The sequence below is a fragment of the Canis lupus genome, chromosome 7 (assembly GCF_048164855.1).
Source record: "Canis lupus baileyi chromosome 7, mCanLup2.hap1, whole genome shotgun sequence".
In the NCBI taxonomy this organism is placed as follows: domain Eukaryota; kingdom Metazoa; phylum Chordata; class Mammalia; order Carnivora; family Canidae; genus Canis; species Canis lupus.
In genome coordinates, this window is record NC_132844.1 from 17052529 (window position 1) to 17079395 (window position 26867).

Consider the following 26867-nt stretch of genomic DNA (forward strand, 5'->3'; position numbering starts at 1 on the left):
ACCACTTTCACTATGTGAATTTCAGCTTGGTTACTGAGGTTTAAAGAGAATATTTCACACTGTAGTCTCTAACTGCATTTCGTCATAGGATGATGAAACAGGGCAACTGTGGGAACAGTGAATCCTCTATTCATACCTTGCAACTACTCAGAGTATAATACACAAGTAATATTTTTGTCAGAGAAGATACATTCTCCAGCACAATTATCATATATTCTTTGGCTAGGAAAAGTAGCTTAGAGAATCAATCTATGAGGATCATGTAAGGAAGACAGCTATGTGGAAAAACAGGCTCAGTGCAGGAGAACCAGTGGCTTGACAATCTCGGAAGACTTGCAAGCGATAAAGCGATTGCATAAGGTAGGAGCCATTCCAGGAGCTACCCTAAGAATCTGTTTCAGCCCCACTGCCTGGCACCCAATAGGAAACCTGCAAGTGTTTGCTGAACAAGAGACAGTGGAAATTGAGAGACTGCAACCTGGAGAAATCACAGATCTGAGAAGGTTAGAAGGAACAAAGAGTTGGAAGAGCAAGGGAAACTTTGAAGGTAGGGTTGGAAGAATTGAAGAAGAGAAACTGCCTCTGATACCTAGGCCCAGCCCCAGGAGCAGAAGGAATGCCAGCACAGGCCAGGAGATGAATCGTGAGGCGCTCAGCAGGACGTTTGCAGGGGGACCTCATGGTGGATCGGATACTGAGCCAACCTGAGAGCAGAGCAGTGGCCTGTGGCAGAAGGCTTATGAGGTCTTGGATAGTAGTCTATCTTGGATAGTTAGATATAAGGTCCAACAGATCAGGGACACAGGAACTCGGTCAGGCTTAAACCAAAACAATTTGAAATAATGAGCTATACCTCCTTTAAGAAAAAAATAGTCTTCCTCCGAAACTAATCATGCATTATTTAATTAATTGAATTTAAATTTAAATATATATATATATATATATATATATATATATATAAAATAAAAAAAGGAGGAAGTCTTTGCTCAAGTCCCATGAATTTGCAAACATAGTGAAATCTACAAGATAAAATCACTCACTGTCACGGAGACCATAAATTAATATCAAAACTGAACCTCACCCTACTTTTTTAAATACCAGAGGCTATCGACTGATTTGACATTTCTCTCCTAATTACCTTTTAACTTCCCATTACTTCAACAAAACAAGACATAACTAATCAATAATTTCACTAAGCATCCCTGAGGGCTACTTTATCTGTGCTGTCCATAGAGCTAAACAAAACTAATCACTTGTGGTCCAGTGTGGCCAAGAAGCTGGTGAGACCATATGTGTATACGTGTGTGTGTGTGTGCGCGCGTGTGTATTCCCAATCTTATTCTCATTTCTTTTTAAATAAACATGTTAAAATAGCACTATTGCTGAAATAAGGACTGCATTAAGACAGTAACTGAATTGAATGACTTAATTCATTTTTGGAGCCTCTTCAGGTGAGACTGAATTATCACTTAATGGCTCTCTTTACCATTCAAAAATGAATAGCTAACTTAAAAAAAAAAACAAGAAATAAATAATGTGAAATAGAATACTTGAAGTGAAATTATAATCATTATGATGCTGTCACCTTAACATCTATAGACTTAATTGTTTTACAATTGACTTGACATGTGAGAAAAATGTCCAACACTAGGTAGAAATATGCTGCTGAACATTCACTGGGGGAAAAGAAGCTGAAGACAACACAAATGAAAAAGCAGAACCACGAGGCTCGCTCCCAGGTGTCTAATCAAGGAGACCACTGTGCACAGCCAGGAGACAGAAATAAAGGTTTTTCTTCATTTTTTTCTTTTCCTCTATTTTTTCTTTGTAAAAGGTATGCATTGAAGAGGATTATAGTGGGCCACATCCTGTAAACACCAGCATTATTAGCTGGCTGCCTGCCTACCAGCTACCTACCTTCAAATAGCAGTAAGATAAGGGGCCGAACTGATACAAATTGATATTTGCAACTTCTAATAACTTCCTTACTATTAACAGACAAATTTCTGTCTCCTTGCTCCACGCTCCCCAAGAAGGAAGCAAAGGGAGTAAGATGCTGCCCTCGGAAACAGGCATTCAACAAATCATTGTGAGATGTGCTAGTGAGGGAAATGTCAGGAGAATGGAACCTTCACTTCCATAAATGTGCCCATCTGAATTTCCAGCGTTTGCTGGCTAGTGTAAGAAACTGCAGAACCGCCATGTGAGCTGCTGCATTAGCAAACTGGCCGTAGTATCCCTGTCGTTTAAACTTCCCCACTGCACAATCGGAATGGAAACATTTGCTCTATTGGAAGGCAGTGATAAGGATGGATTTTTAAAGTTTCCATTTTTAAGTGAAAATGAAAGAAAAATGCTCTTCTAGATGTGTTTTGCCTTTGAGCTCCATTTGAAAAAAGAAAAAAAAAAGGCAGAGAAAGCTGCTATGAAGGTCACCGAGTGAAAGAACTTCCTCAGGGCACAGAATAAATTAAATCCCAAGGAAAAAATAAAATGTGATTTCCAGAGTGTGAGGCACAAACTCCAAATGACAATGATTGACAGCCAAACTATATCCGTGCAATATCCAAGACTGCACGTTCTCATTTACCTCAGTGTAGCCAGCAAGCGCCCATTAAACATCCGTCTGATGCCCAAATTAACCTTCTTGGCAAACTGAAAGAGGCACAAACTATCATAATCAACCTTTCATTATCACAGCAGCCTCTAGTTAAAGGGTCAGAATAATTGTGCCATCAGAGCCTTGATTGTTTTCAATCAACAGACGGCTGGAGTGACAGCTCGGTGATGGAGGGGTCTGATGAAACCGCACCAGGCCTAATCAGAGCAGATGAAAGGAAGGCATGATTGGTGCAAATGAACAGTCGTGCCTCTCCTTTTCATTTACAATCTGAAATTACTCTTAAATTTGTGGGGTTTTTTTTTCCTCCCTTATGAGCACCACTGAAAGAATGTTTGACTTATTATGAGTTCTGACAGTGCAGAGTTATAAAACACAGGTAGGGTTATCAGCTGAGGCTTTAAGTGGGTATTCAGCATAATTCTAACAAATTCACTCTTGAAAAGCACAAAATGACTAAAAAGGCTTCCAATGACCTAACCTCTCAGCACTGTTTGATTAACAGACCCATTTATTCCGTTGCCATTCTAAATGATGAGAAGATAAAACCGAGGGCAGAAATACCCTGTAAATGTTTTCTCTCAACCAACTGCTCTGTTTGCTTCAGTACCAGTTCCTCTGCCCCAAATCCTTCCTGCCCTCGAAGAACACCACACTAAAGGCTCGGAAGAATTCATCCATCAGAGGATATGCATCAAATAGGAGTTGGTTTTTGCTGAGAACATAAAGCTATGCTGGGAACCACAAGAGTGGAAAGGGACTGGAACATACCGACCTAACGCTGATATCAAAAAGAGTATGTGGGAAAAAGGATTACGAAATTCTCTGATAGGCTAGGCTAAACTTGCCCTAAAAGGAATTGGGAGAAAACCCAAACAACATAAACATTGCATTTACGTAGCAGTCACTGTTAACAAACTACAGACATTAAACTCCTTAAAAATTTTAGTGACGAATGGAATACACACTTGGAGTGGCAAAAATAAACTTCTAACTTCTATTTTTGTCTTGCATCTTGAGATCAAGCACCAATTATGAGAGTATTATGATTCAGGATAGTACTGCAACACAAAGGAAAAGTCTTTTAGCTGCAAACATTAATATGCATCTAATTTCCGTTTGTCTACCTCCGAGTGTGTGTTAAGAGGCAGGGGACAGCATGGCTGCTGGTTCAAGATTCAGGGTGGTTCTTAACCTCTCAACTCTAAGTTTCTACATAAAACGTAGGTCATTTTATTTGTTAGATTGTGAGGTGGAATGATGGCACAGAGGTATATAATTAACAAAGTAAAGAGTTATTAAGCACAGCCTGAAGTTTTCCATGCAATATTTAGCAAAATTCGTTCCCTCATACCTAGACCTCTTTTGTAGTCAACTGGTCACCACAAATGTACACAGAATGTGCAAAATTCCCACAGTTCCACCTACATGAAATACACTTGAAGCAGGATATTACTGTCACACAACTTTCTGCAGCACCTCAAAGTTTGTTTTGATTGTTATTTAAGAGACAATTCTCAAAGGAAGATATCTGGCAAAAGGTTCAATCACAAGTATTTTGCAAATCCATCCCTGCCCTCCTGTTGCTTTCTCAAGTGCCCATACTCTTCAGTGGCCACTTTACTTCCCGTGGGTGCACAGGCATCTCCAGCAAGCTGTACCAATGACAGACGCTTCATCATCTCCACCGTGGACTAGTTCTCCCAGTGCAGTATTGGCTTTTTAAGGCATGACTTCCTCTGCTCAGAAGCCAGTTTTGTGTGTTGACCAAAGAGGAGTAACTTCAGGACACTGAACTCACATGGGATTTGAAACAGGATTTCCTAGCTGGTTCACAGAGCATAAAGACAGAAAGCAAGCCAACCTGGGTAAGCGCCTGTTCTAACCCCCAAAACCCAAGTGTGGAACTGATCATTCTAAGGCACCACACAGTCCCTCTATGTGGCCTAAATCTTGCATGAAATGAGAAAGGCAGAAAAATTCTTCAGGGGACCTGGCAAACCTGATAAATCAACCCCTTTGTTTATTATTTAATTGAGCTTCACTCCAAAGAGTGAATAGTCCCAGAAGTGGGTAGAATAAGAAATCGCTCATAGTCCTCGGCAAGTCCAATGTCATTCTTGCAGCCAACGAGAGAGGTGCCTAAAGTGTATTTGCCTCTTAAGGAAGTGCTGTCCTTTCTGGATGGAGAGTTTCAGTTTTACTTTCAGCTGTGAGTAATTTCCCATTGTGATTGGCTGACTTATAGTCAATTTAGTATAATTAATGCCAAATTACATTGTAATTCACATAGAATTACAAATTAAAAGCTATATTAAGAGCAAATGAATTAATCAAAATTAATGATATTATGCTCACTTGTTTTAAAGTGTTAATAAGATAGGTCCTTCTAAAACGTTTAAACTTCAGAGGACCATCCATCACTCCTTCAATTACCTGATTTCGTGTGGTCAGAGGAGGTAGCATGTGGGCATTTCTCATCAACAAGAACACACACAAAGAAGATATGTGCATTCAGCCTCTGGCTTTCAGGGCTCTTTGCTGGTTTCTGTTCTTGAAGCATAAATAATGTCTGTGACACTTACTGACACTGATTTGTAATACGTCCTCTAGACAAAGGGAAGCAATGTCTAGAATTTTTGATATCTATCTCTAGAATTCATCAAGAATTTTTTTTTTCCAAAAAAAAAAAAAAAAAAAAAAAAAAAAAAAAAAAAAGAATTTTTTTTTTCCTAAGGAGTTTTTTTTTTTTTTGTTTTTTTTTTTTTTTTTTTCTGGCTGTGATTTGTCTACCAGAACATTAAAGTCTGTTTGCTTTCTTCCAATGTGCCACCCCAAGTAAGGAAGAAGTGGTCAGTCTAAGGAGTAGAGTCTCAGCTCAGAGAATACATGGCTCTGTATTATGGGCACAAAAGAAGTCTAAGAATTATCTTTATGAGCACTGCTGAGAATCATTATCTATTCTAGAATGGCTGCCTTTCTCCTCCAGATGTGCCAAGTTGAGGTGTTCTTTATTTTTACCTGAAGCAAAAGTTCTGGAGGCAGGAGCGGTAGAAGGAGTGAGTAAAGATGTCAATATTCACCAGTCAGTGTGAAGGCTTCTACATCTCTTTCAAATATAAATAATTCTGGAGCCTCTGAGCCACTCCATGGTTAATTTTAGTTCCTATCCCTTAAAATGCCCAGAAAAGGAAAGCTCTAAAGTCTCCCTGGCCAGTGGACACTCAACTGGCCCCAAGAGGATTCCCACAGAAATAGTCTCAGATGCAGGATATGGGCCACAGACTCATTTCTTCTGGAAAGAGACTAACATTTATTAATTCCAATAAATTAATTTTCTCTCCTTTGCTCTTAAAACCCATATTTAGACCATCACCCAACTGTCCATTTCTGCTACATGAATTTCTAAATTTTCAATGTGTTGTTTATAAAATAAAAATATAATGATTAATCATTTCCATTCATTCCATCCAATTTCTAACAGCCTGCAGACTTTCCACCACACAGTCTATACAGCTCCAGCAAAAATAATGGTGCTCCAGGCTCTCTTTCAAACTGATTTAAATCCCTTGATGGGATTTTAAAGTGATCCTCCCTTATGGACCTTCTCTTCCTGCTTCATACTTTATCACCTATGCCTTGAAGGAATGCAAGGTGGTTCCCTACCTCAGCCGGAATTCTCTAGTCACTTCTCATCAAACCACCTAGAGCCCCAATTTTCCAGGCTCTGATAAAGAAAGGCCCTCTGCTGCACTTTCTCATACTACTTTTATTGGAGTCATGTTTGCAACTTCCCACAAAGCCGCACAACAGGTAAAAATGAAAATTGTTAAGTTATTAGGAAATGTATATGGTTGGATTATTTATTATAGATTAATATAACCTCTTTGACTTATGAGAAGACATTTCAGGTACTTTGGGTTTCTGATTTTTTTAGAGATTTGGTATATTTCAAGAGAATACAGTGTGACCTATGTTGAACATATACTGTGAAGTGAGTTAGTCACTTACCCTCCGTGAGCTTCAGTTTCCTGACTTGTTAAAATTTGGGTAATATTTGCTTGATCAACTTTAACAGACTGATGAGAGACTCAAATGAAATTAAGTACGCAAAAATGCTTTTAAAATATAAAGCTCTTCAGGATTATTGATGAACTTCTGTGCCTAACCTCCGGGTTTCTACCTCATATATAGCTTACAGTTGGGTTTTATTTTTAAATCCCTGATAACCCAGATAGCAGCAAATATTACTGCAGGCCACCAATGCATAAGTAATATTCTCCAGCCATCTTTTTTCCTTTGCACAGCAGCAACAACAAAGTATCAGTCTGGAAACAACATGAATCACGGTGAAAATTAGAAGCAGAGAACATAAATATGTCATATCTCATAAATCACCTTGTTGTTCTGTTGTGCTCATTTAAAAAAAAAAAAAGAAGAGGGAAAAAAACGATTAACTCATGGGAACAACAGCACATGAATACAAGTTAGGTCTCCTGTAATTTCTGATAATCACTGCCCCTCACAGCTACTTGACAAGGCACAGCTCTAGTGCTGAGGATTAGCTGAAGCAAAGTCCCTCTGAAATGAATGTGTCATGCATCTTGCAAAGGCACACAGCCCAGACAAACAACAGCAAGGCCACCAGTCAAGCTCCTCTGGGATGCGTCTTCACTGAGGAATTAGCCACATGTACTTTAGGATAAATGACTAACTATACACTCTGGCAGCTTCAAGCACCAAGCCCTGGAATAGCAGCGTTGCTCAGTGTCCAGTTGGGGGCCCTCAGAGGATAAAACATCCTCCGGGCACAGCACTATTTGGGATGCAAAGGAGCCATGGTTTATTCTCTTCCCTCACATCCATCTATAAGAAGGAAGTGGAGATATCCTCATTACATTCGTAGAAAAGACTGTATGTAGCAGGGGGGGAGTGCCAGATGTTTCAGGAAGAAAATTGAGAAACGGTACACCTTTAATTAGGTGAAGGGATGGGAAGGAAAAAAATAAAATGGGACGGCATGAAGATACCCAGAAAGCACTGATCTGAAAAAAATAGTAATGCCACATGCGTATATGAAATTGAACTGAGTGAGGGCGGGAATATAATGAAAGGGGAGAGTTTTGTTTGGAGATAAGAGGTTTCAGGCCACAGCATTTTATTCCATTTCTAGTTACCAAGGTCCAAGTGTTAAAAACGAGAACGTTATTCACAGAATTTTCTGATGAAAAAAGAAAAGAATTTTCTGATGAAATGGCCACCCACAGTCATATATCTTTGAGGCTTGGACAGCACCACATGGACTGACAAAGGTTTGCAAAGCTATTGAGCAGGTATGTACAATGAACTCGAGTCAACAAAGTGTAAAGTGCTGAAGAAAAGGGAAAGTGACACTTTGTCGTGTTGAAATGTCCAAACAGAAGCATTCCACTTTCTAATGTACCCAGATCATGTCAAACCTGCCCCAAAACATGCAAACTATTTGGCGCAGGTCAGTCCCTACTGGGAGGGAATCAAGCACGGTGGAAAGAGTAGCAGGTGGAAAGCTTCACATCCGACTCCAAGATGCATGAACACATCTTGGAGGGCCATGTCAGTCCTCTCCACTGTGACTGCCCAGAACCCACCATGGAGCTGCCAAAGTAGTCCTCAATAGCACAGACTGGGCAGGGAGACACTCGGTAACTATTTGAAATAAATAAAGGAACGAAAGAAGGTGCATGCCACAGAGCACAGAGTCAGGATTAACAACGTGACACAGACATGGAGGGAGGCAGGCTTGGCCATTACCCTTTCAACCTGTGGACACTACAGAGGAGAACAGGAATGTTCCAGCCCTTCCACATATCTTTTAAAGTCACAGAATTAATTTGATGCATCTGTGCCCATCACTCCCAAGTATGTTTGAGGTTCTGTTATGAATTTAGAAGCTATGGACCAAAGTAGGAAGGGCCCAAGAATTAGAAGACATGAATTTCATTTCTAGCCTTGTTACCTCAGTGTTTCCATTTGCACTATAGGACAGCAAAGCAATGATAAATGCGGAAGCATTCTTGAAATTCTGATACGATATTCAAACATGAAGCATTATGAGTACTGTTTATTTTTATTTTTTTTAAAGATTTTATTTATTTATTCATGGAAGACACAGAGAGAGAGGCAGGCAGAGACATAGGCAGAGGGAGAAGCAAGCTCCATGCAGGAAGCCTGATGTGGGGCTCAATCCTGGGACTGTGGGATCAGGCCCTGAGCCAAAGGCAGATGCTCAACCACTGAGCCACCCAGGCGTCCCCAGAGTACTGTTTAACGTGTAGTACTATTCGAAGTCTTTGCTTCTCTCTGGCCAGAAGTACACTAGGGTCAATTTATAATATAAGAAATAAAAGATGAAAGCTGCATATATCACTCATGTCCTCTATGTTCTAACTATAAAGGGATAGTAGTATTTGTTTGGGCTCACCTTCCGGGACTCCTTGGAAGTCTAAACTGTAAGTGCGTGGTTCTTTGGGGTAGATAAAAGCCTAGAAGAGGCTTGTCACAAAAACACGGCATCTGAGGTTGTTGACTACTCTAAACAGTGTGTGACTCGTGTCTCTAGAGATATAAAGTAAATGTGTTATTAACAGTGTGACTGATGGAAGCAAATTTCCAACAAAAATATAAGGGAAAATACAGTTTTAAAAGGCTAAACTTTGGGCAGCTCCGGTGGCTCAGCGGTTTAGCGCTGCCTTCAGCCCAGGGCCTGATCCTGGAGACCTGGGATCGAGTTCCATGTGGGCTCCCTGCATGGAGCCTATTTCTCCCTCTGCCTGAGTCTCTGCTTCTTTTTCTCTCTCTGTGTCTCTCATGAATAAATAAATAAAATCTTTGAAAAAATAAAATAAAAGGCTAAACTCAGGAGTCACTTGGGTGGCTCAGTCCCTTAAGCAGCTGACTCTTGATCTCAGCTCAGGCTAGATCTCAAGGTCTTGAGTTCAAGCCTTGCATTGGGCTCCATGCTGGGCTTGGAGCTAAATAAATAAATAAATAAATAATAAAAATAAAAGGCCAAACTCATTTTGTATACCAATTTTCCTAGAATAAACTCAGCCTTGTGTAGGAATAGTAGGATGTGTTCTTATCCATTCAGTACATTTTAATATGAAAAACATTATTGTTTTTATTTATTATTTATAGAGAGAGCAAGAGAACAACATGACAGTGTTCAATGCAAATATAACAGGCATGGCCTCTGCCTCTGGGGAAAGGCAGTCGAAGACAAATGTGAACACAATTACCCTCAACCCCAAACCCGGTGAACTGTCCCTCTTGCCATTCCGAAGTGGAACATGACCAGGATAAAGAAGACTGTCGCTGCTAAGGTCTGATCCCGTTCAATGTCAGTGATGTGACCACTGAATTGTTTGTTCAAAATACAAAAGGATGAGCCCTTAACCCAAGGTTAATAAAGAAAGAAAGCACTGATACGTGTACTGTTCGTCCTTATACTAAGTCCTTTTCACTGAAAAAAGGAAGCAGTTAGTAAACTAATAAATGAAGGAAAACCAAAGTTCTCTACATTCAGAGATGAAACTAAACTAAATATCTCTAACTCAATAGTGGAATATTTCTAGAAAGCTTTTTACTCCAGGATCTAGCTTCTAACACTCTACCTACAGCATAATAGGTGCTTAAGAAATACTCATTTTTATTTCTGCAAACTACCTTTATCCATTTTAAAATATCCTTCTTGTTTCTACTTCAGAGATGAACTAATAATCCAGAGACCTGAACTAATTGTTTAAAATCAGGGACACCTGGGTAGCTCAGTCAGTTAAGCAGACGACTCTTGATTTCAGCTCAGGTCATGATCTCAGGGTCAGGATACTAAGCCCTTGGTTGGGCTCCACGCTCATCGGGGAGTCTGCTTGAGATGGTCTCTCTGCTTCTCCATCTGCCACTCCCATCACTTTCTCTCTCTCTCTCTCAAAATAAATAAATAAATCTTTTTAAAAAATCATAAGGATCCCTCCCTTTTGGAGTGAGGCATGGGAGAGGAAAACTGAGTTAACAAGCCTGCACCCGGCCTTACGCTCCCCCAAGGTTTGGGGCATTTCATAGTTGCTCAATAAATAGTGATGGATGAAGAACCACATCTTCTCCATAGGCTAGCAAATATAAGAATTTACATCATATTCAGGCTTTTTCCAGTCCTGTGGAAAGTGATGTCTGAGCCCTCATTCTGGTAAAAGAGAATCTAGGGTAGAAGAGGCAGAGAATGTATTTTCCTCAGGAAAAAAATGGATTAGCCAGCACTTACTATGAAAATGAAAACAGACCCAATACGTGGGAGTGGTATAGAATGGATTCATTATTTCACTCAAGTTTTATAGCAGGACCCCAGCTCAGCAGTGTGAAACTATATGTTGAATCTAACGGGAAAAATTTAACAAGTCCCTACTGAAACAAAGTCCTATGTTAGAGCTAAAACCCGAAAGCCAAACAAAACTGGTAGAGATTTGCCAGGTCACGAATGCACGGGACCTCATGCCCCACGTTTCCTCTCCAGCTGATTTGCTCATTTTTAGTCTCCTGTTTCGTTGAGCCCCATAACCAATTTGGTGTCTTTCATCTGGAACCTGGAAATCACTGGCCTTGAAACATCAGACCAAATTGTTAAGCTGAATTGAACTGAATTTTTTAAAAAAGCATTTTTCTGAGGGGACTTCTATGCCCCTTTTACACTAAAGTGTGTATATGGTGCAGGTCTCTATGTTACCCTATGAATGTAAAGGAAGTTACCTAACAGGCCAAGTGGTTTCAGGCCATGGAAGGCAGGAAAAAATTGTTTATGGGGGAATGAAGAAGCCCTCTCTGTGAGAGAAGAGACTAAAGGTTTAAAAAGGTCAGATTAGGGGGGAAAAAAGCAGATATAAGGCATAATCTTGGGGGATTTCACAGGTTTCCAGATCCACAGAATGGTTATTACAGCCTGCATCACATTTTATCAGGAAAGGAAGTGGATAAGGGATAGCAGGAGGAAGTAAAAAAGAGTTTGTTCAGTGAGGATAATTTGAAGGTTCTTATGATGTCTTCAGAAGTGTGAAATCTGGCGAATAATGAAAATTAGACCTTTTACCAAAAGAAAGGGAACATCCTGGATTTACATTATCAGTTGACAGAGGAAGAACTACATATGTAAACACGTGTGCACACATGTGTGTGTGTTTACTGGGCTCTCACCTGAAGTTACTAGTTGCACATATTAATCAAAGAGCACTACCCTTTCCATCCACTTTTCTATTACCTGTCCTACTTTGTGTCAATTTCCTTTCTCCTCCCCCACACCCCATGCTTCACTGTTCTTCTTTAAGACATGGGATGGGGATTTGTCAAAGTCAATGAGCACTTTATTACAGTGAGAACGTTCCGTAATGAACAATTCAGCAATTTAATGAGATTCTGTAGATCTGTCTCCAGCCTGTCCATCAAGATTCACTTCTATAAAGCACCCTGACACTAATCCTCTGGCATACCCAATCTTCACCCTGGGCTGAATATTAGATTCTTCCATGGTATATTGCATTACTAGTAGAACCTCAGCAAAAATGATGAACTTAACTATACTTGAGGCAATATAGCTAGTCTGATTTAATATTTCTCTATTGGATTGAGTATGAGGGAATTACTTATTTACTAAGATAAAGCAAAAACAGTTTCTTATTGCCTGCTGAATGCCTAAATTGATCATATTTATGTGAGTCTTTTAATTCTTTCTTGAGGACCAGGTATAAAAAGATATTGCCTGCAGCAGAAAGCACTCTTAAAAATTCTATGTGATAATATTAGTAGCCTTTAGAGAGGCAATTATGATAACTTTTAAGTGGACAGTATAGAATTTTTTTGGATACTCAGACATCTGCACATTACCACTCTGGCAGGCCCTTCAACCATGCCACAAAAAGAGATAGAAGCCACGAGGATGACTGGCTCAGATCTCAATTCAGTTAGAAATAATTAAATGCAGAATCCATTCCAAGTCTTCCTTTTTCCCTTTGGGAAGTGAAGAAAAATTTGGCAACCTCCCACTATGAATTGACCAGAAAATATTGATGATTTATGTTTACAGGGGAGAACCACAGACAATTAAAATTCATGCCAAAAACTCATCCTCACCAACTTTTGACCTCTGCGTGAACAAACATTATCAGAAATACCTAAGAAGCAGGAAAAAACAAAACAAAAACAAAACAAAACCCAAAAGAATAAGCTTATTCTTTTTCCTCATGTTCTCTTTGTCAAGACAGTGTGGGATCCTAGAGAGATGAGGGCATGTGTCTTGTCTGCAGACTTGGATTTTCAGGTTGGCTCGGCTCTGCAACCCTGAGCGAGGCACTGAAGCCCCATTTTGCTCATCTGGAAGATGGGGTGATTAAAAACTATCCTTCAAGTCCTTTGTGACAATAAGTCAGTAAGTTTGCAAAGAGTCTGGGTCCTGGGAGGCCCTCAGTACACCACAGCTCTTATTATCCTCACTGGTGGTGCAACAGTAAAGAAGGAAGTTGCTGATTAATGTAATACAAAGAAAGAGATAAGGGAGACAGACATCAGGTAAATGATCAATCAGTGGGGTCAGGGTCCGGGTAATTAACAGCTACATCGGACTGTTTTGGCCAGAATGAGAGTACTCTCCAAATGTCATTTGCTAAGATACCAGGAATTTACTGTCTCATCAGTGAACGGAAGACTTCGTATTTTCCCTTATATTCTATATGTAAATAGCATGATCATGCATATAAATGAAATGTATATAGATAAAATTTTTTTTAAATTTGTCTTTAATGTATTCTGTATGTTAATAAGATGATCGTGAAATCTTGAAGGTATGCTGCCCTGGGAATAACAAGATGGCTAGCCAATGTTCAGAGTGTGAGGGAGATGATGTAAAACGAAAGGGGTAAGATGGGCTCTGTTTCCCAAAGACACCATGTGGACTGTTCAAGTCAAGTCAGTGGGGATGAGGAGAAAAGGATTTAAATTGAATAATCAACTCGAAAATACAAAACATCCTCCCAACCCCTAGACAAAGGATACTCGGAAAGAACACTACATCAGGCGAAAGGCAGGGCTTAAGAAAATGGCAATGAATGCAGAATGAACCGAGGGAGGTTTTTCCACCACAGTGCAAGAGCTTCATTTCATTTAGGGTCCCAGCTGCTCTCTGCTGCAACAAAGAAATGTTTCTGAATTGCTTATAGGAAAGCCCAGAACCCATTCTGATTCCATTGGTCTTAAATATGCATATGTAGCACTTGACAATTCGGTTTCCTCATATTTAGTTTAAGAAACTATCAGGAGAGGGAAATTCTTGATTCTTCCTGATGTAACCCCACTCCCCTAGGGTTTTGGGAAGCCCCAGCAAGGGTCTGAGAAACCACACTTGTGATTGCCTGAGCTAAGCTGAGCAGAGGCTGAGGCCTCTAAGCCTCAAAGGCTGGTGTTCTCCAATCACTTGCCCATCAGGGAGCATGACTTCTAACACTGTGACTCTGAGATGAACTGAACCAGACAAGATAGTTATCGTTGTTCCTCAACTGTTCAACTTTTAACCATGCCACGCCTTCTCCCCCGCCAAAAGAAGACCCACGTAGAGTGCCCTTACCTGCCAGATCTGCTCTTCACTCAGGGAGGTAAGGCGGTCGCTCTTCAGAACCTCCTGGAGCAGACAATAAGGGAGCGTTAGAACGTCTTCTGGGCGACTCTTCAGGAGCTCAGAGAGATGTTTCACTAAGAAATCGATCACTGCCTTCTCCAGCAAAGTGAGGTTAAAGAGGTCAGCAAGTCTGTACAGATCCAAGTAATTAAAGCTATTTAATTCCTGGGTGCCAAAAAAATAAAAATAAAAATGGGGGGAGAAAGATCTCTTAGAAATTAATCCAAGAAAGAGCAGGTAAGAAATTCAGACTGACTCACTAAGGTTTGCATGACAGGAGTGGGGGGAAACAGGACTCCCCTGATAACATTTTAAAAAAAAATCCCTCATGTAAGACTCTAGCAGAGAACTGCTTGTTCTAGAATTCACCATTTCTCTTACTTTGCCCCTCTTAAAACCCATATATTTAAAGACATCTTAATAAAGGGGTTGAAAGGAGTTTCTGGCTTCATTGACTGAAATGTTACTTTGCAACTTTTTAAGAAACATTTTACCAATGAAGAAAATTGATTTTTTTCTACCCTTACCATATTTTACAGCTCTCAGGTGATAAGTTTGTTCTACTAAAGAAGACGTGAGTGAAGGTAAAGCAGGAGTTGTGATTAGATGACGCAAACTATATGAAGACAGACTGATTCTACTTTTTCCAAAAGTTCAAATGAAGTATGTCTTCAAGTGAAAATAACCATCCTGACTTAATGAAATTAAAACACAGATTTTTACACTTAAGGTCTCAGGAAATGAAGGAATCTCATTGAAAAGATTCCTGTCCTGAATAATTCTACATTGAACCTACCTAAGATGAACAATTTATGATTGTTCTTTATTTTTTGCTAGCCTCAAACATGCAGACAACCAATGACCATCTCTCCTTCTTATTCAAAGAGTTCCTGTAGCAATGTTCATTTTGGGGGGATTTTCCTGTCTCTATCAGTTCTCAAGTTCATAGCCATGGCTCTAAAATAATCCCCCCAGAGAGCCATGACTCCTGTGGAAACTTTAACTCTGTAAGAATCACAGTGGGCACACGGACTTATTGATAGAAAAGTTACCTATTTCAAGAAGAATGAATGTCCTGTTTCCCCCCTATTTTAACTTGAAATTTTTAATACATGAGCAGTATTTTCCACTAGCTTAAGGAACTCAGAATACCATCAGATAGCTATTTCACTCCATTGATCTATTTAAGTACTTTTCAATATATTTTCCCCTTTTCTAGTTTTCCAAGATTAAGAACTTTTTCTAAAATATTTATATTCTATTTGAACGTATTTGTTTCTAGAACATTTGAAAGTTTAAAGGGATACACTCTAAATCTGTGCTGTAGAGCGTAGTAGCCACTAGCCATGGGTGGCTACTGAGCACTTAAAATATGACTAGTCTGCTGTTGAGAGGTGCTATAAAATGTGAAAAATACACCAAATGCCAGGAAGAAGAAAAACAGAATGTAAAACATCTCATTAATAATTTTATATTGATTATATGTTAAAATGATATTCTTCTGGATATAGTGGGTTAAGTATATTATTATAATTAATTTCACCTGTTTCTTTTTACTTTTTTTTAATGCAGCTACTAGAAAATTTAGAATGACAAATGTGGCTCCCATTATGTTTATATAGGATAGTGCTGTTCCACAGAATAAAATGTTAATAAAGAAATAGTAAAAACAGCTCTTGGAGTAACAGCGGCATCCTCATCACAGCTACCTGATTTTTTTTTTAACTTTACATTCTATTTCTTTGGATGGGAAATGACACTTTAATTATATTCTAACAGGAGTCAAGCTAGATGATTATAGGGATGAACATAAGATTCTGGCTCCTAATAGCTCTATTTGCCAACACAATTGAAAAAGAATAAATGCTTATCTTTAAAATGAAGTTTACTACAGATGACCACTAAAATTCATTGCAACTCAAATATCTAAGAGTCCACTCACAGCCATTCAATCAAAATACCTGGCATCCCATTCAGCAGATTTTATCAAAGGAATACTGAAGAGTTTAACTCCAGTACCAATTATTTCAAATAATGTTTAAACTTGTTCTCCAAATCTTACGTTTTCTGGTTGGTAAATTTTATTCTGAGAGGAAAGAATGTGGAACCCTTGCTTCCATAAAGGACTTTGGGACCAACTCCTAAGGATGAATGTTCTTTCTGGTCAGTACATCTATGAAGCAAGTTTAACTGCTCAGGGTCCTGAATATATATAACTTCGGTGTCCCAGTAAATCCCTCTGCAGTTCCCTAGAAACATGATAGGTAAAGTGAAGGTGGTGTCAGAGCCTTTCAAGTATCCCAAGCAAATGTCCAAGGCATGGCTCAAGGCCCTGAGGCAGCGCCCAGCAGCACCCCACGGAAAGGCTAGCATGTGCAGAAGCAGAAACAGCTAAGTTCAGCAAAGTCCTGAGGCAGAGCCCAGCACAAAAAAAAAAAAAAAAAAAAAAAATTCCCCACCTGTTTTCCTACCAAAAAGTATATGCAACTGCAAGTTTGGGAATGGGTTGTGTAGCAGCAATCAAATATTCTTTATTAAGCATCTTTATTTCCTTGTAGAGAGATACTGGGTTTCTTCCGATCAGATGCCTGCAGCTTAAAAGCTGGCCAATTCAAAACTACAGAGAACTTGAGAATTAATTTGCCTTAATTGTGCTGCTTTTCTTTTGAAGGTAGTCATTGAATTCCTGCTTTCCCAGTCTTGAAATGTTTTCATTTCCTAAGGGTCTAATTTTATATAACCCTTAAATCCAAACTAACAAAATATTTTGTATTAGTAGAGAACAAAGAAGCTAAATGGACAAGTGTCAATGTCTATCTGAACAGCAAAAAGGAACTGAACTGACACAAAATTCTTGTAGAAGAGAAACATCAGTTAAAAATCTACTCCCTATCTCTATCTTTTCATGGCTCTTCTCTTCTTTTTAAAAACATAATTTCCTGGGACACTAAGGTTGCTCAGTCAGTTGGGTGTCTGACTCTTGGTTTGGGCTTAGATCATGATCTCAGGTTGTGAGACTGAGACCCGAAACAGCTGGGGAGCCTCTCTTAAGATTCACTCTTTCTCCCTGACCCTCTGCCCCTCCCCCCTAAAATAAATAAATAAAACCTTTTTAAAAAACCATTATTTTACTAAATCTCCAGTGCTTTCATATACACATCAAAGCTTTCCACTCCCTTTGCCATGCATACTCAGCACTTCAGTAGTTAAACTGTATGAAATGGGGAGATCAGGGAAAAAAGAAAAACCATCTTCAGTGAGGTCATGATGCTATGACATTGCATTCCTCTTATTGGCATCTTGTGAGCTCTAAGCAAAATCATCACTTCTTGTCCTTTGGCTAAGACTATGTTTTAGCAAAATAATACCAATAATGCTGCTTTTAAACATTCTCATAAATGTGATGTGGGGAGGTGGGAAACAATGATGAAAGTACATTAAATGCCCACCTATAATACTGTGTATGAAAAAAATAATCACTGTTATAAAAACAGTGCCATTATGTTTCCAGTTATAAAAAGTAATAAATGTTTATTCCATAAAATTCAAGAAATTATGGAAAACAAAAGCCATTCATATTTTTAAAAATTCATATTTCACCATGCAGAAATAGTCACTATTAATGTTTTCATCTATATATTCTAGATTTTTTTCAAACAGTTTTTTTTTATAACAGATAAGGAAAGAATAATTGTATTCAAGGGCAGAAAAAACCATCAACAGCCACAGGCACTTGGAAGCAACCCACATTGGTGAAGAGCAAAGGCCATATACACAATCAAGTCAACCTGGTTCAAATCCAGCCCTAACACCTATCATTGTCCATGACCTTGGTCAATCATTGAACCTCCCATTGTTCCTCAATTATAAAATGGAGAGTTCAACAAGCTCAAAGGGTTGTCAGAGGGATAATGAATGAAAAGCTCTTACCACACACAACTTGACACATGAAAAGCAGACAGTAGATTTGGTGGGCAAAGAATAATAAAGTATATTTGAGCATTGGTGTTTGGTATCCATAAGCCCTGATTCAACAATATTTTTCTAGATATGTCTTCTTAGACAAAGGAAACAAAAGCAAAAATAAACTGTTGGGACTACATCGAAATAAAAAGATTTCACATAGTAAAGGAAATCATATCAAAATGAAAAGGCAGCTCACGGAATAGAAGAAGATATGTGCAAATGATATGTGTGATAAGGAGTTAGTATCTAAAATATATAAAGAATGTATACAATTGAAAGCCAAAAAAAAACAAACAAAAAACAAAAAACAAAAAACAAACAAAAAAAAACCCTAACAATCTGATTAAAAAATGGGTAGAACATCTGAATAGACATTTTTCCAAAAAACATACAGATGGTCAACAGTCATAAGAAAAGATGCTCAACATTACTAATCATCTGAAAAATGCAAGTCAAAACCACAAGACATCACCTCACATCAGTCAGAATGGCTAGTATCAAAAAGATAACAAATACCAAGTATTGGCAAGGATGTGGAGAAAAGGAACACTTGTGTACAGCTGGTGGGAATGCAAACTGGTGCAACCACTGGGGAAAACAGTATGGAGATTCTTTAAAAAATTAAAAGTAGAAATACCATATGATCCAGTAATTCCACTACTGGATATTTATTTACTACCCCCCCCCCAAAAAAAAGCCAGAAAATACTAATTTGAAAATATATATTTATCTCTATGTTTATTGAAGCATTATTTGTAATACCTAAAATATGGAAATAATCATGAATGGACAAAGAAGATGTGTTACACACACAGACATGCACACACACAAACTGAAATATTACTTCGCCATAAAAAAAAATGAGATCTTGCCATCTACAACAACATGGATGACCTAGAGAGTATTATGCTAAGTGAAACAAGTCCAACAAAGACAAATACCATATGATTTCATTTCTATGTGGAACCTAAAACCAAAACAAATGAATACGCTGATGAAAAGCAGAAACAGACCCATAAATACAGAGAAAAATCTGATGCTTACCGGGGAAAGAAGGGTAAGAGGATGGGCAAAATGGATGAAGGGGAGTGGAGCATATAGGATACCAGTTATAGAATGAATAAGTCACAGAAATAAAATGTACAGCATAGGAAATACAGTCAGTGGTACTGTAACAGTGTTTATGGTGACAGAGAGTAGCCACACCTGTGATGAGCATAGTATATATACCATGTAGACTTTTTGAGTCATTATGTCGTACACCTGAAATTAATGTAACGTTACAGATCAACTATACTTCAATTAAAAAAAGAGAGACAGAGAAAGAGAAACCATTAGTGGGTTCCCATTTGCTTATGGTTAAAAATATAAACTCAGTAACACAGCATAGCCTTCCATGATCCACACCTTGACCTTCTTAACCTACAGGGTAAATAATTCCACCCACTCTGGCTTGGCTTCTGCCATTTCGAGGGGCTACACATTCACATCAGGCATCGGCAAGATAATGACAAGGGAAAAAATAGGCAAATTTCAGGCCTCACAGTGTGTATATTCTATTGGAAGAGTAAGCCATTAATCAAAACATATTACAAATAAATGAAAAATTATGGGCAGCCCGGTGGCTCAGGGGTTTAGCGCCGCCTTCAGAGCATGATCCTGGAGACCTGGGATAGAGTCCCATGTCAGACTTCCGGCATGGGGCCTGCTTCTCCCTCTGCCTGTGTCTCTGCCTCTCTCTCTCCCTGTGTCTCTCATGGATAAATAAATAAAATCTTAAAAAAAATAAATAAATGAAAAATTATAATTGAGGTAAAGGATACAAAGGATAGAATATAGGGCTGTAAGTGCCCATAATGGGGGATCTGACCTGGAGTGGAAAGTTAGTAAAGGTTTTCTGAGAGCCACATGGAGCTGATAGATGAAAGGAGAGATGTTAACTTGGCCAAGGGTGGGTGCGGTATGTATGTACAAATGAGAAAAAATGTACTCTATTTCTCATTTTCTGTATTCTTAGTGCTCTGGCATTGGGGTATCATGACCAGGTAGAGACTGCCCCTCCCAGGGGCAGTCCTCTAGCCAGTTTTTAGATAGCAAACAACTTGTTCAAGAGTGCACTCGGTATCTGGCTCCTCCACCCCAGGAGGTAATATTCCTCTGCCCTAACCGTTCCACAGATGAGCATTGAACCATTACAGACAATCCGAAGGTCCCAGAGCCTGCTTCAACTAATCAAACTAGACAATAATAAGCCTGCTTACCTGCTTCTCTTGCCTTTCCCACAGAAGCCGCAATAAAGACCTCTTGCCCATGCCTTGCCCTGGTTCCTTATACCACCTGAGCAACCTAGGTGCCCCCCCCCCCCACTGTTTTCCTGAAGCCCTACTCCTTCTGGAAACTGTAACAAAGTATCTTTTCAATGTCAGTTGTTCCCTGATCTGTTGGCTTCACCATACCTGAATAATAAAACCTGCATTTTAAAACACAGTGGTGACAGGATTGCAGAAGAATATTCCAAACAGAGGAAGCAATATATGCAGAATCACTATGGATGAAAAATCACATTTCCATTGATCTGACCACCCTGTCTAAATTAGCACACCCCACCCCCTTCCTCTCCATGTTATCCTCCATCACATTACTCCATTTGATTTGCCTTTGGTACTCATCACTGTCTGTAATTATCTTCTGCATCTATTCACCTACTTAGTTATGTTTGTCCCCCAAGCCCCGATAAGTATGTTCTCTGGGAGGAAGGACCTACTTTAGCCATTGCTTTATCCCTGATGCCTAAAACAGTGCACATGGTAGAGGCTCAAGCTATGCTTGCTGAATGAACTCATTTCATCTTTTTCAGCTTCCCTGGCCCAGGCCAACCTAACTGGCCACTTCCCTCTCTGTGCCTCCACCCTGCCGTCTGCAGATTTCTAATACAGCACTTGTCACTATAAATGCCCTTTGATTATAGATCAGCCTCCTTCTACTAAATCTAAGCTCCCTGTACCGAGGATTGCATTGTGTCCCCGGTATCTAGCAGGGAACAGATTCTGAACACACGTGAAACAATGTCCATGAGCTTTTTCTGTTTACCTAAAACTAAGCAAAAGAGAACAGGCCATGTCTTTCCAACATACTCTCCAATTCTGAACATCATTCAAATTGGCCTATTTTTCCTATCTCATTGGCCTCCGTCTTTCACTTCTCTATGTTTTTGTTCTTCCTACACATACACACAAAGGCAAAGCCAGGGGCTGATCAGTTTTCCAAGTGGAAAAACTGGTATTCATGACTAGTGTTGAAAGTGTTAATGGATGAGTGCAATGTAGCAGCTCTCCTGTGGGAAAAAAAAAATATTGCAATCTACCCAAAATGTCTTTTTCATTGTCCAAGAGAGAATTATTTCCTCTATCAATTGGCTATTCAGATCAAAGTAGCTTTGTAAATGATACTTTGTACTAATTATGAGATTGTCACCATTCTCATACATTCTATGACTTCAAAATCCAAGCACCTAGGTAGAGGCAGTGATTTTGAATGGAAATTATAGCTCAGCAACAAGAAACTCTCTTGAGTAAAAGGACAATCTTTTTTATTTTTCTAAAAAGGTTTCATTTCTGTCACACTGCTTCTCACTTGAAATTTAGTTTCTATTCAGAATTATGGTGCATACACTGTTGTTCTTTGGGGAATCTTTTTAAATAGTATTTATTTTCCTTTGGTTTAGGGCTATTTGGCTTCTCTCCTCCCTTCTATTTGTTTCTTATAGTGTGGATGACAAGTTAAATAATAGAAGAAGAGCCATGAAATGTGTCCACAATACTATCCTAGCTATGGAATAAACACTATGTTTCAAGTGCAATAATTCTTAAACCTTATATATTCCCCAAATTCAGTCTTTCTGTGTGGTCTAGGCCCTTAATTAAATCACTAAATGGTTATTCTCCGGATGAACACCTGAAAGTAGTAGGGAAAAATAATGCATGAAAAAGGCAAATACTGTTTTTATTTGCCTTTATTTGGGGGTTATATTCAAATGTGATTACATTTGTGAAGCAAAATATTAGGTGGTGTGGACATGTGTGGGAGGACGCAGGACAGTTTGAGGGCTGTGGGTAGACCCTGTGGCCCTTCCACCACTCTTCCCAAGCCAGGATAGCAAGAGAATGAGTGTCAGCCTTTATGATGGTCCTTGGTGGGGTTCTTCTCATCTATAGCATAGTGACTGGCTGTTGTATTAGCAAGTCTTTCTCTCCATCTCAATTAAGCAAATACAAATAATTAGTGATCAAAGTTCATACAAGATTTTCTTTTTTTCTTTAAGATTTTATTTATTTATTCATGAGAGATACAGTAAGAGAGAGGCAGAGACACAGGCAAGGGAGAAGCAGGCTCCCTGCAGGAAGCCTGATATGGGACTCGATCCTAGGACCCCAGGATCACAATCCGAGCCAAAGGCATATGCTCAACCACTGAGCCACCCTAGGTGCCCCACAAGATTTTCTTTATTTTACAATTTTGAGCAGATTTAATCCTATTGCTGAATTCTCTTGCATTCAAATATAGTTTCTTGAATGGGAAATCAATGTGTATACAGCCTTACAGTATACAGGGTCTGCACGTTCACTGCACACAACCCACAGCCTAGCTTATGCATGTCACAGCCAAGGGATGTGTCTTGATGTGTGCCAACAGTGACACAAGGTGCAAATCAATCATGCATGTTTCTAATATACAAAGTCTATCTTTGTTTTAGCCACACCCATGCATTCCCTGTCCTGTCAGTAACCTCTTGCCCTATGATTACACTGCGGTTACACTGCCATAGCCCTGGCACAGGAATTATACAGAACACAGGAAATATCCATGATTCCATCTACTGTAGACTAGCCCCAACATCTGCCCCACTCATACTCTTTCCCAAATCTAGGAGTCCTTGTTAAACTGACAAGATTTAGAAATCTGATGGGGATGTTTTGATTTAATAACACTAAGAACGCAAAACATGGCCTTATTAACACTGATTTCTCTTGCTGCCTCATCAAGTTCTGAGAACGTTATGAACTTGTGAAATAAAAATAAGCATCAGCAACCTGTATCCGGATGGAGCACTATGACTTGTGTTCAAGATAATAAAAAACTTCTCTCAAGGTCAAAACAAAAGTAATGCCATTTTGATTTCCTGAACCTTTTCTCCCTCTAAAATGACCAAATTGAACAAGATTTCCAGATTTTTCTAGGTAATAACATTCAACAGATAGGACTATTTGAACAATGCTGTTTTGCCACCATAGTTATGATCCTTCATATCCAATTATTGATGCCCTTCAAGTTATACCCTCCTTCAAAATGTCACCTAAATTATTACGCATCAATACTACAGATAAAGATGATCAGGAGACATAGTTTCTTTTCTATGACCATCATGTAATAGCATACTTGAAACTTGAAGTTCTATTATAAAATGTTGACATTACATCACATTTTGAGAACTGCTATAAATGAAAAGTCACCCTTGTAATGGAAGTCAAAAATTAAAAAAAAAAAAAGAAACAAAAAAAACAACCCTACTCCTAAATCTAACCCAAATAGCTTGAGATACCTACTCTGCACACGAAATTAGTATGGTTTGATTTTTAGCAATGTTAATTACAAGTTAAGTTAAAACATTGTGTTAGCTCCTCATAGGGACCAAGTACCAAGTCAGATACGATAATATGAAGCCCCTTGTCACTGGCTGAATCCTAATGCTTCCTACTTCAAGTCCCCGGTAGCATACCAACTAACTTGTCTCTAAGCTATTCATGCATGTATCTTCCAACAAGCTAAAATGTGTCCAGTGGACTAGTAAAAACAGGTTAGCATCTTAAGATTTTTGTGTCCTGGGCAATGCCAATCATAATACCTTTATCACAGATTGTAACTGAAAAATACTTGTTGGATTATGAGTTTTAAAAAGCCACTCATTTTTTAAAAAGCACACCCATGACTTCAAATGGAAAGAGGAAATGACAGTTTCTCATGGGTATGATTTTAGAGTTGGGCAAATAAACAGATCTCCTACAATTAACTAAGAAAGGTGCTCTCAAATATTTGATCTGAGCATAAGTAATTCTCTCCTGATGTCAATCACACATCAGGTTTTTCATATGCCAGATACATATGGTGGAAAGGTCACTTGTGATGCCAGATACATCAGGCCCAGCTTTTACAGTGAATCTAGGGCCTTCTGACTTTTCACATACTGGGTGGTTTTGGGTCTTTTTTTCCCTTCCCAGAATGCTGAAAAAGAACCTTACCTCTCTTGGCATTCAGTGATAACCAGAAATATACAAATGTCCATTCTGTGGCAAAAGTATATTGTTTGTGAAGCATTTAAAGACTGATTCAACAGAACTTTAAAAAGCTTGGAAGAAAAGGGAAGTTCTGTATTATATATGCTTTTTCCCCTTCTGAGGCAAGAAGACACAGAAGGGAGGGACAACCAAGATCAGATTCCACTTCTAAGAAAGCCAGCAAGCCAGCCCATTCCAGCTAGAAGGACTGTCCCCTCTTCTTACTTCTAATCACAGGTGCGACTTGTATCATTTGTTTAACCCTTTGCAGTGGTCACATATTTTCCTCCCCAGCTATGTATAATGGTAGACTGTACCTGTACTTTAGATCTGTCTCTCTGTCTTTGCAGCTACTTGGTTTTCACTGATGGATAGGCAAGAAAGAATGTAGGCCCTTTAAGAATTTAACTCTTAAAAAAAAAAAAAAAAGAATTTAACTCTTACTGCTTTTATTTCTTAGTTTACAATAAACATATCCTACTCCTTAAAATATTGATATTTTAATTTCATTAAATATTGAATACATTGATGAAATATTTTAATATTAAAATAATTAAGACTCTTTTAAAGTACATGCCTAGAATGTTAGCCGCCTTGGAAATAAATATGGTAGCCCAAAGAGAGAAGTTATTGTCTAAACTTTTCATAACCCTATGTTATTTTTAGGCTATCCTTCAATATCAGCTGTTTTGCTATCTTATTCTTTATGACTCAGAAAAATTATAAGTTCAACTGGTTGTGCATATTTATTTGGCTTTATAATTTTATCTTTTCCCTGTCTCTTTTACTAGGTCTTAAGTTGTGGTGACGAGGAGCCAGTGGCATCTTCAGTTTAGAGGTGTGGGGAAAGCACAGGATTTGAAGCTGGACTCATCTGGATGGCCTCAGCAAATGTGTAACCTCTCTGAGTCTAATTTTCTCAAATAAAAATTGCAAAAGTGATCTGTGGTTAAGGATTCCCAAAAAGCATGTAAAATGTCTTCCTCATAGAAGATGCTCAACATACAGTAGCTATCTTATTATACTGTACTTTTTAAAATGCTATTAACAGTGCTTAAACTGTAGCTTTGAATATTCCATAAATTTTATTCACTGACAGGGTGAAGGGAAGAAAACACTTGAAATGTTTAATGTGGTCTTAATTTTTCTACAAATATCAGCAAAAATCATAGTTGTCATGTAAAATTGTTCATTTCTTTTTGCATTTAAGAAAACTTCACCAGAGATAACCAAGGAGAACAGATTGAGACATTATACTGGACCATCACCAAGTACTTATTACTAGAAAATACTCTGGTTCTCATGCTCTATGTTACACATAGCAGAAATAGCACATGAAGAAATCTAAGGATGGAAGAGCTATATTTCTTTATGACCTTCTTTGAAAGATAAACTCCTTGGGGAAATACAATTTATTCAGATTATCAAGACCCTGCTGTGCAAATCTACAGTCTGGGAGCACACTATGGAGATCAAAAAATATTTACTTTATTCTGTTGGGTATAAAAGCTTTTAATGAATGCATAATTAAGGCAAAAAAGTGTGTACAGCTTTAGAAATTCCACTGCTGAGCCAGGCCATTAATATCCAAGGCACCATACCCAGTTGTGATTCCACCTGTTTCCTATTTGGATTACAACCTAGTTATAAATCAAGGTATTACGTGACTACAGGACCTGGTGCTGCAGAAAAGGATTGCACTCCAGGAGTAGAGGAAGCAGCATGAAGGGCTTTGTTGTGGGTATGTGGGGAAGGGCTGGCCCTTTGGAACATGTTGAAACAAACAACCAAATAAACAAAACCCAAACATTCTAATAGCCTGGGGATGAGTCATGTAGGAAAAAAATTAGCATGTATATCATGTATGCAAAGAGATCTGTGATTTTTCTCTATAATATTTTATATCAGGGTCGATAGGGTAAAGTTAATTTTTATGAAAGAAAAAAGGAGCAATTCATTGACAATGCAGACCAGATTACTTGTAATATGATAAAATAACAAAAGCAGGTATTTTTATCTGGCATACCTTATTTTTATTTCTGCATAAATATACAGAGATATAAGGATACTTTTGTTATATAAACATATACATATATATGAACAACTATATGCACCTATATATTCTTATATTTATATAAATATGTATATGATACATTCTGATTCAACTAAAACAAAATATTAGCAGCAAGTAAAAAAAATACAATGGGAAAAAAACCTCAGCATGCTCTAATTCTTGGAGTCTTTGAAGACCTATTTA

The 26867-nt window shown here is 38.5% G+C and overlaps 1 protein-coding gene across 15 annotated transcripts in view; it reads right to left on the reverse strand.

Moving 5' to 3' along the window:
• The window catches only part of KLHL32 (kelch like family member 32), a 234897-nt gene that overhangs the window by 66332 nt on the left and 141698 nt on the right, over positions 1-26867 (reverse strand). For 8 of the 15 annotated variants that reach the window (XM_072832002.1, XM_072832004.1, XM_072832003.1 and 5 more), the window contains one exon: positions 14262-14477. The exons of 2 other annotated variants lie outside the window; for them this stretch is intronic. In XM_072832002.1, the coding sequence (XP_072688103.1) occupies positions 14262-14477 (216 nt within the window). Of the gene's footprint in view, positions 1-14261; positions 14478-26867 lie in introns of those variants that run through there. 5 more of the 15 variants (XM_072832008.1, XM_072832005.1, XM_072832010.1 and 2 more) reach the window with 3 other exon arrangements.